Below are 12,600 nucleotides of genomic sequence, written 5' to 3' on the forward strand. Positions count from 1 at the left end.
CAAGAGTTTGTATACTGCATGAATGTCTGACCCTTGGCAGAACAACTAGAGTCATCATTAAGTTAAATATACCTATCAACCAACGGCCTCACGCTGTCGGGGCTTCACGTTGTGCTCTGCAACGTGACCGCCGCGTTTCCATCCTCGTGTTACGTCTCGGACCCGCTTGGCTCCGCCCCTCAGGTGTCCTGAAAGTGTGTCACTGGGTTAAAGTGACTCCAGCGGCCGGCCGGAGAAGGCGGGGCCCCACTATTGAGAACATTTAGTTCTCTCCACTAACCCGCAGTCTCACACACAAAAAGAGGGGGGACTTCCTGCAGCAGCACACGGAGACCGGCTCTCAGTCAGGACGTAGAAAACCCTGGAAGCATCGCTCTTTTCATGAGTCATCGGCTCAGAGGTGCACATTTATCCCAGAAAAAGAAGCCTGGTGTTCGGTTAGGATCCGTCTCTCAGCTCGGTGCTTTTCCTCTGACAGTTTGGATTTAGTTTATTTCCTCCAGCAGTGATGCCAGAGGACATCGGAACAGCCAAACCTGGTAAGAAGATTATGTTTTATGCCATTATTAAGTTAAAATGATAATTTTGCCTGCACTGTGCAGACTTGCTGCAATGTTGTAACATCATGTTAATTCAATATTAAATAGTTTACCCTACTTTTAGGCATCTTTGATTAGTGGGGAAATAACTTCTTTGAGTCTTTTAAAAGTGTTTGAACTGAATCGGGGACAGCTTGTTTACAATTAAGACTTGAGAAATATTCTAAATAAGTTTTAGTGTTTGACCCTGTGTTCAGAGTGGCGATCTAAACGTATTTTTCTGCCCCTGTTGGTGTTTTTAAATCGGGGTTAGGAGAGTCAGAGCGGCGCTGCTGTATTTCCATTTGACACAACAACAGTGTTCCACTTCCCCGGTCCCGCTCACATGGCCAGCGTAGCCGAGCCATGTGCCCGTGTGTACATGCTTTTTAAAAGCCGGGCTCTGATTGGCTGAGGGGCGTTCCACTCCGCGGCGAATTCCTGCTCCCATTGGCTGGAACGCGCTACGTGACGTACACCATTGCATAATGCATTCGCGCTCCTCTGCAGCGCTGTACACGTGAGACAGCGGAGCAACAAACACGCGGCTGACCCAGATTTTTTCTACGTCCTTTTTTTTTCCCCTGCTTTGTGCTTCTGCTGAAATTCATGACAGGCCCACGTGTGGGTGGGCCGTGACAGAGAACAGTCATGGTTGAGGTTACATAATCAGTCTGCCGTGGCCTCTAAAAAGAAATTTCACTCGTGTTTTTCTAAGAGAAGAAAATTTCATGGTAGTTTTCCTGTAAAAACTTTATGATTCAGCTTCTTGTAAGTGAAAACACACTGATTCAGTTCAGAACTGTTTATTTAAAATGTACTATTCATTCACATCGCAGTAGAGTTGGAGAAAAACACTTTTTATTAAGCTTAATTAGTGAGAGAATAGTTATAGCTACAATCATTTTGGTCAAACTACTGGTTTTGCTTCATTTCACGCCCCCATTTTTTAACATTTCGTGCTCCATTTATTCCACTTTTTCATTTGGCTTAACCAGTTTCCTATTGCATACCAGAAAACCAGTTATTCTCGATCAGTTGAATCCATCTCGTCATACAAACCAGCAATGTTTTATGCACGTCAGCCAAATTGGATTTTAAAGTTGGTGTTAATGAGAGATTAGTTGGTTTGATTTTAAATACATTATGACCTATTTTTGACCCAGTTATTCATCCTATGGCTTATTCTGTCCATTGAAGTGCCAAAAACTAGTTTTATTACACTTTGAAAGTCAAAATCAAGTGAAACATTATTCAGTTTTCCAAAGTGAAACAAACTTTTTAAAATGGCCTACAGTTGTCCAGAAGAGGAGTGCTGCTGAAACCCACCCAAACACAGCGTTGCGTAACAGGGGAGCGTGTTTCCCTGTGGAACATTTGGTTTCCACGAGTGTTGCCCTGGTGGTTCAGTGACCCCATCTGGCGGAGCACGCTCCCGTAGCACAGAGACCCGGCCGTGTTATGTAACCGTGTTATCCAACCAGCACAGGAGGTGATAAAGCAGGTCAAACCCAAACCAACCAGCAAACAGCAACACACATGTCCAAATACACGCCGCCTGTGGAACAGGCGGAGCTACTTTCTATGAACAGTTTGTTTATACGAAGCACTGAGTGAGTTATTACCCCAAGTTAGAAAACTTTGTGGTTAAATATAAACCCGTTAGGTGGTTTTTGGTCCAAGTGCATGCTCTGATTCTTCTTTTTTATTCTACAGGAGGAGTTATAGCTTACATTTCATCCAGTTTGGGCTCTTCACCAGAGTCCCGTATGAGCAGCAGCCCCATGTCGACGTCCCCGCCTGCTTCCCGGCCCTCGTTGCCAAGCCGGGCCGTCGGCATGGTGGTGGACATCGCTCCACCGGCAAAACGCGGTTCTGGTGCGGAGAAGACCGGCCGCTCCTCTGCGTCTGCAAAAAGCAGCATAACGAGTAAGATTCAAAACACTTTGCTTCTAGGGAACATGTTGCACATTGCAGCCATTTTCAGGGTTCCAACTGGTGCCTGAAATCCTTGAAAATTAAGAATTCAAGGTTTGGAAGGTGCTTGATTTCCCTATAAAGTCCTTAAAAGTGCTTCACATTCAATCTGCATGGTTTTGTAATAAAGTAGAATTTAACATTTGATTAAAAAGCCAAAACTGGCAAGAAGTTATTTACAGTTGAAACTAGATATTTTCATATATCTCGTACCAGACACAAACTTTTTTTGTCTCCGTCTAAAGTTAAATCAGACTAAACTTTCCTTGTTTTAGGTCAGGTAGAGTTACCTAAATTATTTCTATTTGTTAAATGCCAGAAAACATGGCGAGAACTTTTTTTTTTTTGTATAGTGTGCATCTCAACACAATTTGTTTGGATTCTTTCAGTATACTATTTACTATTCATAATGGCTCAATAACTTATTGATCATCTATGTTTTAAACAGTGTTATTTAAATTGGGGGACTTTTTGTTACTATAGTGTTTTATCAGATGTATAGGGTGTGTGTGAAAAATGTTTCAAAACATAAAATGTGTTTATATTTCAGTTGACTTTGTCCCTGCTGTAGAATATAGAATACTATCATCAGACATGATCAGTAATAAATGATTTCATATAAAAGTGAACTGAAACTTTGTTTTTTTGTTCATTTGTATCATTTTTACCCTGGAAGCTGGAAGAGTTTGAAAACTTAAAAATGCTTGAAAAATGATTGAACTTTATGAATCCTTCATTTTTGTGTTTGCAGAAATCAACGGCATGGTGCTGCTGTGCAAGGTCTGTGGCGACGTGGCGTCGGGTTTCCACTACGGCGTCCACGCCTGCGAAGGCTGCAAGGTGGGCAACGAATTAACTCTTTATAGTTTGAGTTTATATCCGCCGTCGCTGCACACGCTCACACTGTTGATGCTGGTCTGGTCGTTCAGGGCTTCTTCAGGAGAAGCATTCAGCAGAACATCCAGTATAAGAAGTGTCTGAAGATGGAGAACTGCACCATCATGCGGATCAACAGGAACCGCTGTCAGCAGTGCCGCTTCAAGAAGTGCTTGGCTGTCGGCATGTCCAAAGATGGTGAGCATCTGGAAGGTTTTCTTCATTTAGCTGTATTTTTTCCACCAAAATGGTTTCAGTAGGAGGCTTGGTTCGGCTGGGGAACAAAATGGCTACATGCGTAACATTTTCAGCTGATGCGGTTCGCTTTCGTGCTGCATTGTGTTAAATGAGCCAAAGTAATTTAAAACCTGTTCACCTTCTTGCCTGTGGTGGCGCTGCACCAAGAACCACTGAGGTAATTGAAACAAAAACCTCAGAAGAAAACATAATGGTAATTTCCTCCCTCGCAAATGTAAATAAAAATGATTTTAGCGGTTGTAGGACTTCTCTTTTGTCTTTGAGCCATGAGCCACTTCTCCCGGTAGTGCTAGACTTGCGCGTTTGTTTTGGTTGTATTTACCCAGAATACCTTGCATTGTTTCCACTACCTGCTTTTGGAGCGGTCTCTGGTCCGCTTGGCATTCACATACGCATTCAAACCACACCTGAGTTCACTTCCATCGAACTGAGACCGAGGTTTTTAGGCAGGAAAGAGTTTGCTCTCTTGGTCCCCGTCAGAGTATGACTACATATTCACGCTTTCACCAACAAACTGGACTCTCGACTAACGAACCAGAACCAGTTATTAAAGCTCCGATTGGTTACTATCCTCTCTGACTCAGCTCAGAGTTGGAGCTAAGAAAGAACCAGAAATCAGGCACCAGTTTGTCACGACAACTGGTTTGTGTCCTCAAACCGATCAATTTTTTCTCTGTTTTTACTCCCAGCTGTTAGATTTGGACGCATCCCTAAAAGAGAGAAGCAGAGGATGCTGCTGGAGATGCAGAACGCCATGAACAACATGATGAGCAAGAATGGCATGCTGCACGACGACCAAAGCCCGCCGCCGCTACCCATAGAGGCAATCAGCAGCGACGCCAGTTCCTCTTCATCGTCTTCTTCTTCCTCCGCCTCCTCTTCTACTTCCGACTCTCCATCGTGTTCCAACCCGTCCTCCCCGCGATACCCTCAGGACTCGGAGTCTGTGGTTTCCATGGACACCAACTCCAGCTCCGCATCTTCCTGCGGGTCTGACAGCAGCGAGGATGAGGGTGCCGTCACGATGAACGGGCAGCACCAAGACGCCTTCACGTTTCCCCAGCAGAGGTCGCCGTCGCAGGGCCGTGCCTCGCCGCCGTCCGGTACGGATTGCGGCGGCCGCATGGAGGAGCAGCAGGACACCTCCAGCTGCTGGAACGACAATCCAGCTGTGGGAGGATACCAGCGCTGTCCGTACTCCAACTCTGCCTACAGGGAGGAGAGGGCGGCGTACCAGCAGCAGCTCGAATGCAATCCATCCGAGGAAAACCACAGGCAGGAAGAACGTTACACCCAGAATGCCTTTAGCTACAACGGACCAAACAGCTGCATGAAAAGTCGAGCATATCTGGTGAGTAATCCCCCAATAAATACACATAAACTCATAAACTTGGAAACATTTGCTTCACGCCCTCTGTTCTTTGCTCTCGAAAGGTTTGCCCGATGAACACCTCTCCGTACGTAGACCCCAACAAGCCGAGTCAGGAGATCTGGGAGGAGTTTTCCCTGAGCTTCACCCCCGCTGTGCGGGAGGTCGTGGAGTTCGCCAAGAGGATCCCGGGTTTCCGTGACCTCTCCGAGCACGACCAAGTGAGCCTGCTGAAGGCTGGAACGTTTGAGGTGAGAAGCCAGCCGGGCTCGATGTTTCTGCTCATCCTGAAGTTCCACAGGGCTGTGCGCTCGGGTCATGTTTCCTCCCTGAGACTTTTTGTACATCTTTATTAATCCCCCAAAAAAGCTAATTTTACAAGCATATTCACCATATTATAATGCCAATTAGAGCTGAAACGATGGATCATGAATCGTATTAATCGATTATTCAAATAACTGGAGCATACAGAAGAAACAATGCTATTTGCTTAAAAAGCAACATACTGAGAACAGTGATTGAGCTAAAACTGTAAAAAATATTTTCTATTCAAGATAAAAACACCTTTGTCTGTAAATATGTTTTAACCAAAACTAAAGTGACATTGTGTTAGCTTCACCCAGTTCAGATTCACTAAAAGAACACTATATGATCGCATTTTAGATAATAAAATGTTTACTTTAGTATTTAAAAAAGAAATCAAGTTGTTTGCACTTTAAACGTATAGATAAGCTTGAAAGGTTAAAGAAAAATGTGTAGAATATCCGACAGAATAATCTATTACTAATATACAGCCCTAATGCCAGTTTCAAAAAAGAAACATACATCATGATAAATAAAACCACTACAACACTCAAAATACAAAATAGAATAATTTAAAAGGAAAAAATACAAATGCATGCATAAAAAGAAAACTGCAAACATAATATGTGTATCCACTGTAAGGGAGTGGATTACTAGGGTTGTTTTTATCAAGCTTCACCCCTAAAATTAAAATAAAATCAGATCTTCTGAGCTAGTCTACCCAACTTTGCCACTATAATCTGTAAATTGTTCCTGTGATTTGAGAAGGTGTGTTATTTTGTTCCATTTTATACATGTCAAATTTTATTTCCATCTAGTCATCTGGGGTTGGCTTCATAGAGAATTAAGACAAATATTTTGAAATTCATGCCCATAACTGAAATAGATTTTACGGCTAAGCTTAGAAAGCTGAGGAAAAAGGGAGATCTGATCATTTAAAATGTTTGTTCCTAATATTCAGGTGCTGATGGTCCGCTTCGCTTCCCTGTTCAACATGGCCGAACGGACGGTCACCTTTCTGAGCGGCAAACGCTACAGCCTCGACACGCTGAGGTCGCTGGGCGCCGGCGAGCTGCTCAACTCCATGTGCGAGTTCAGCGAGAAGCTAGCGGCTCTGCGGCTAAATGAGGAGGAAATGAGCCTCTTCACCGCTGTGGTGCTCGTCTCAGCTGGTAAGATCCCAACATTCATCACTGTTTTCTGCTAAGGATGCGATTTATGGTCGATTAATGGTTTACTAGATGGAAATTAGCTCCACTCGATAGATTATAACGGTTTTCATGCCGCTTTTAGTATTGTAGTTTGGCTGCCATCCAGCAGAGGGCGCCGCTGGTCATCTTTCAGCGGAGACTGTTGATTCAGGGAGGGAAACGGCTGAAACAGAGTCCGGTGTGGAAAGCCATTTATGTGGTTCTGTTTTGAAATATAAACAGTCGACAAGCTCCTTAAATTATCTTATTTTTGAATTAATGTCGCTCATTCATGATGGCAGCAATACGAACGGAGTTGATGAGTTAATGCACTTCATGGAGCAAAGTTTTAACTTTCCTTTAACCACAGACGATACTTGCATATATGAATATCTCTCTATTGATGGTGGGGAATTAAGTGTCAAATGTTTTATTCGGTTCATCTTTTATTTTTCTATTCAGCAACCTAAGAAATATGAGTATGTAAAATGGGGCAAAACCACAAATTTCTGTTTATTCAGTTAATATTTAATGCAGTTACAAAAAAACTAATAGAATGATGGATTAATAATTTATAATTTTTCTGTTTTGTTCTCAACTAGCTCATTTTTGAAGAACAGTTTTGTTTCCAGAGACTTCATAATTCATTTTATTTGTCGTTTTGTTGATTATTTTGGATATTTAAAATGCCTTCCAGTTCCAGCGGTAAATTTTCATTAGAATTTAAAGTTTCTTGATGCATTATTATGCCATTACCGTTACATTATTTGAAAATGGTCTCAAAACAACAATACTATCATTTATAGAAATAACTTCTGGGACAAATGTGTTATTGTGACAGCTAATTACAGCTGACAAAATAACCTTAAAATTATATTTTTAAATCAGCATGTGAAAAACTTATTTATGTAATGGAAAGACAGTTGGCCATCTTGACACAAAAGAAAACTTTTTTTCTTTAAATCAATCAAACATCAACTTCAGATGGACTCATTAATCAATAACTTGCATCCGTATTTTCTGCACATTCAAATCAAAACGTTTCCTTCAGTAGTTTTAACGTCATCTCTTTATTTGTGGTTCAGATCGATCGGGCATCCAGGACTTGAACTCTGTGGAGGCCCTGCAGGACAAACTGATCTGGGCTCTGAGGAACCTGGTGATGCAGAACCACGGCGACGAGTCCGCCACCACCTTCACCAAGCTCCTGCTAAAGCTTCCCGAGCTGCGTTCGCTCAACAACATGCACTCTGAGGAACTGCTGTCATTCAAAGTGCATCCATGAAGGCTTCCTATAAGGGCGGACGATTTGTTGACCTCCACCTGGACCTGACCCCTGACCCCCAACCAACTCAGCTGCGTGTTTGTCTGGAATGGATGAAGTCGTTTTTTTACTCTGGGGGTCTGAAGAGAGAACATAAAGTTTACTGTATTTATGGAAGAGATTTGCACGTTGCACACAGACACACAAATGCACGTGTGTGTTGGAGGGTTTTAGTTGGATGTATTTTTATTTTTAAAAGGAAGTACTATAAAAAAAAAGATAAAATAATGCAATGCAGTTTGTTTTTTTTACATCTGTTTCCTCCGAAAGCCATTAATTCCAAAGTGTATTTTTGATCGGGTGAATGTGGGAGACATTATATACTGTATCTTACACGTTTGTCGGGTCCAATAGTTTATTCTGTGTGGTGAAACGCTGCAGCAAATGCATTGCCGAATGTGTGCTCACCGCTAAATGCATGGCTGTACTTAATTCTAAGTATTAATCTGGATCTTTCCTGTCATGTCGATCAGCATCAGCTCATTGTTTCCGTGTACATAGCGTTGCATCTTTCCTGTTTTGTCTTATTTAATATTGTTTACGTGGCACAGCCTGGTCGTTTCTGCAGGAAAAGCAAAAACACTACATTTGCACATATTCTGGAGCAGAAGATGGAGTATGCTGCATCATGTAAATGTTTTGCCATTTTCCCACTTTCTGATTCTCTCTCTTTTTTTTAATCAAACTGTGTTTCAGCATAGCACTGAACTTTGACCAGTTTTTCCTCATTCACTATGTTGAAATATCTACTGGCAACACTGCCATCTGTAAATAGTTATACAAAAACATATATGTGAAATATATATATATATATATATATATATAAATATCTTATGAAAATAGACTATAAATATATAATATAGTATGAATAAAAATATGTGAAAAATAGTTTTTAAGTGTCTTTTTTAAGTTTGTCTTGCTGCAGTGAGTTTTGTTCTCCAGCAGGTGGAGCTAAATGTCCAAGTGATCCGATGGAGGGAAAAAAAGAAAAACCGAGTTATCTTCAACACATGTACTGTAAAAAAACAAAATCTTACCAAGAATGTTTGTCTAGTTTCTAGTGCAAATATCTTACAGCACTGTCATGAAGAATCATACAGTAAATAATGACACTTTTAATGCAAAGTTGGCACTTTTAATGGACTTTTAATCCAATTTTTAAAGCAACTTTGGATTAAAATTGTCATTATTTATTGAATGACACTTCAGTCATAGACATTCATTAAGACTCCTTCATGTTCATGACGGATGTTATGTCATGTTTATGACAGTCATGTCAATCTTATGCACACCCCTTCAAATAAAGTGTTACCATTTTGTCTTATTACAAGTGTACTAAGAAATTTGAAATTGAAACTAGTTTCAGTTTTTCATAAGATGAATTCTTTACGTATCAGATTTGATCATGTTTTGTGTTACAGAAACTACAATTTAAAAGGTCTTGGCAAAGAAACAAGAAAACTAAAGCCACCAGACTCAGACAATTAGTGTCGGAACATCAGTTTGGAGGAAATTATTGGGAGACAAAAACAAAAAACAAAGATTAGGATGAATTAAAGTGCCAGTTAGTCCTTAAAGCCAGGAAATTACTGGTTTGAATCCAAACTGTTTTCTATCAGGCAACAAAAATGAGAAAATACTTATAAGTTCAGCAACAGTGGTTTCAGACTTCAAATTGTTCAGTTTTTTTGTATTCTCTGCATCAAAACGAAAAAAAAAAAAATTAGGATCCTCTTAAGGTAGAGATTAAAATTACAACAAAACTTTCTATGTACGTATAAAAAAAAAGGCAGCAGGAATCCAACATGAGGTCCATTTACTTTTTGACTTCACCATGAGGTTTCTGTGATCTGGATTCAAACACAGGCAAATGGAGCAGCTAACTCACTTCCTAAAAATGCAAATTCAGCTTGTTTGAATAAGAAATTATGTTTTAAGACACCAACAAGTTGAAAGTACACAAAGTAACAAGGCTCGATATAAAGCTTTACATTTTTAAAATAATGGAGTCAGACTTGGGTTCTAATGAAACAACCAGCAAACGTTACAAAAGTTTAGCATGTTTCACACTGAAAATCACAATCACAATCTTCCCATTCACACAAGCATCTTAATGAACCTTTGTTGTTTATGTCGGTTTCTGTGGCACATGGTTTGTTTTCTCATTAAAAAACTGAGCTTGGCACTAAAATTACCAATGAAATAAAACTCCCAAACCTGCATGCCAGTACTCAAAGTATGACAGTTTGTTAGGGCCACTGTAGATAGAAAAAAGGAGCAAATTTCAGCCAATAACTCAGAAATCTTTAGATTAATCTCAGAAAATTTCTGCGTTTCAAAAGTTTTACATTTTCAACTTCTTTTGAAGGTTAGAAATTTCCTTGTAAAAGTCAAAGTGTTGTCTTTTAAATAACTTCTTGAAGGTTCTCATTTGTACAATGGTGTAATTTAAATAACCTACAAATATTGAATCTAAATGTCAACATTTGCTTATGTAAATTTCATGAAGGACTGCACATTTCTCATCTTCTTCCCATCTTAGAGAGCTGAGAAGTCAACCTTTGAGCACCAACCTGTTAACCTCGTGAGTATTGCTTTTACATTTTAGCAGCTATTATTGAGTTAAAGATTTTATTATTTTTGATAGGTTTCGTTTCATCAGCATTCATAACAACTTATTCAACTAATTTACCCATAATTGAGAGTTTATCATTTTCAGCATATTTTCCAGAGATCAATTATCTTTTAATTTAATTTATTTATATCTAAAAAATTGAATCAACTCCAAAAAACAGGAATTTTGTATTGCTTTTTGACTAATCACCTGACTCTGGTAATGCTATGATTTGAATTTTGTAAATCTAATTAAAAAGTTCCAAAAATAAAAAAAAGAATCAAATGAATATAAATTAGATAGAAAACTTATATTATGGATATTTTGCTTGTCATTTTTTATTTACCCTATAATGAGTAAATCTAAAATGTCTTTCCATTTTATACAGGACTATATTTATATTTTCTAGTTGTTTTATAATTGTTTGCTGTTGCAGAAACCTCTACAATGAACAAGCAAACGGTTGGAACAGCACTCCTCTTTGGTAAGAGCCTAAAAAGCAGTTAAAAATTTCTCATTTCTAGCTGCTCTGGTGACAGAGAAGTTAAATAAGCATCTCTTCAGAAAATTTAATTACTAATTAGTAATGTAAAATATCAACATTTATTTCAAGACATCACAAGTATTTTTTTTATTGCAAAGTAATCTTAGTTGTGTCATCTTTCCCTATGGAGACGACCGGCTGCCAAGACCGTAAGAGCAGGAGACATGTCTTAGCATTGTCCATCATGCTTATGTACATGCTGCAATAAGCCACTGTTCTTCCCACACAGCGGAGCCTGACCTTAATTCGCAGGCTAGTTAGCATGGCCACCGATGATAGCAGATAAACCTTAGGTTGTTTCTCCACCATTAGCACAACTGCAGCAATCTTGAGCTCGTACACACTGGAACATACATAAGCATGATTGACAGCACAAAGACCCTTCTCCTGGTTCTGATTGGTTGTTTCTAACCAGAGCGTGTATTTCAGCAGATAGCAGTAGGACCACATGGTGAAGAGATTTGAGTTAGATTTTTTTCACACATTACCTGTCCCATATTATTGGCCTTTTGGAACTATGTCACCTAATTAAGCTGAGCCATGATGGACGTGGGAAGTGAGGGCAGGAGTATGTAAGTGTTTTTTCCAGTATAGTCTTGGCTTTTATTTGTTCAAGTCACGCTAATTTGTCTGTGGAAGTAGCACAGCTAGTTGGGGTACATAGACGCCAGTATTTACAAAATCTGGAAACTAGCTTAACTACTGATCACTTTCTTCCTCCTGACATGTTTTTTGATTTGATTAAATTGCACCATTTTGCCAAAAGTTACGCCACATGATATTTTATACCAATGTCTTTAGTTGCGTTTGCAGAGCCATAAGACTACTAAGCTCCTACTAATCTTTTATTTATATTGATGCATTTTATTATCATCATTTACTTATTTGTTTTATTATTTGTGCTCAATATGTACATCTTAAATGTGCAGTTGAATGAAAGTCTGTGTATGTCTTACCAGTTTTTTGTAAGCTAGGCTACGCTGTTTGTGCATTTTTTCCATGATTACAAATAATTAGTTGCGTACCCAGTATAAAATGGAATATTTTATTGCATCTGACTAAGCTTACTAACTTATTAAATATATGAACGTTAATCTTCTTACCTTGTAAAATGTTTTTGCTGCAAATCCGTGATCAAGCCGAGGGTTTGCAGTCATAATGATTGACAGCTGCTGCTATCCTTCACCGTCTCTTTTCCTCATCAAAAAGTTTACGATAAAATGAAAAGTTTGGTTAGCATCCTCATCCGTTTGTCGACCGCGCAGCACCCTGTGACCATTTTTACAGTCAAATCTACAAAATAAAAGCAATATTAGGCAACAAATTCTGTTTTTTGACACGCTGTACAGGAGCTAGTGGGCTCACTGGTTTGGACATCCATCATGGCGGAGCGCGCGGCGTTCTGAAGAGCAGAGCGTGACGTCAGGCGCAAAAGGTCAAATAAATTCGCTTCATGGAAATTCTCCAATTTCGAAAAAAACTCGTTTTAGCTCTAGCCCCCAAAAATGCAATGGAAAAACTTTTTTTTCCCTATCATCGAGTCATATGCAGTGGTGGGAAGTAACGA

General features: G+C 39.7%; 1 protein-coding gene across 1 annotated transcript; it reads left to right on the forward strand.

The window, feature by feature from the left end:
* Positions 1-224: 224 nt before the first annotated feature.
* nr1d2a (nuclear receptor subfamily 1, group D, member 2a) lies at positions 225-8,668 on the forward strand. Its single transcript, XM_015021994.1, has 8 exons — positions 225-539; positions 2,295-2,507; positions 3,307-3,395; positions 3,485-3,629; positions 4,379-5,040; positions 5,124-5,309; positions 6,323-6,533; positions 7,637-8,668. The coding sequence occupies exons 1-8, from the start codon at positions 509-511 to the stop codon at positions 7,834-7,836; spliced, it is 1,737 nt and encodes a 578-aa protein (XP_014877480.1). The 5' UTR covers positions 225-508; the 3' UTR covers positions 7,837-8,668.
* Positions 8,669-12,600: the final 3,932 nt, after the last annotated feature.

This window comes from Poecilia latipinna, unplaced genomic scaffold, assembly GCF_001443285.1.
Source record: "Poecilia latipinna isolate Pla-1442-1.1 unplaced genomic scaffold, P_latipinna-1.0 Scaffold2908, whole genome shotgun sequence".
NCBI classification, from domain to species: Eukaryota; Metazoa; Chordata; class Actinopteri; order Cyprinodontiformes; family Poeciliidae; genus Poecilia; species Poecilia latipinna.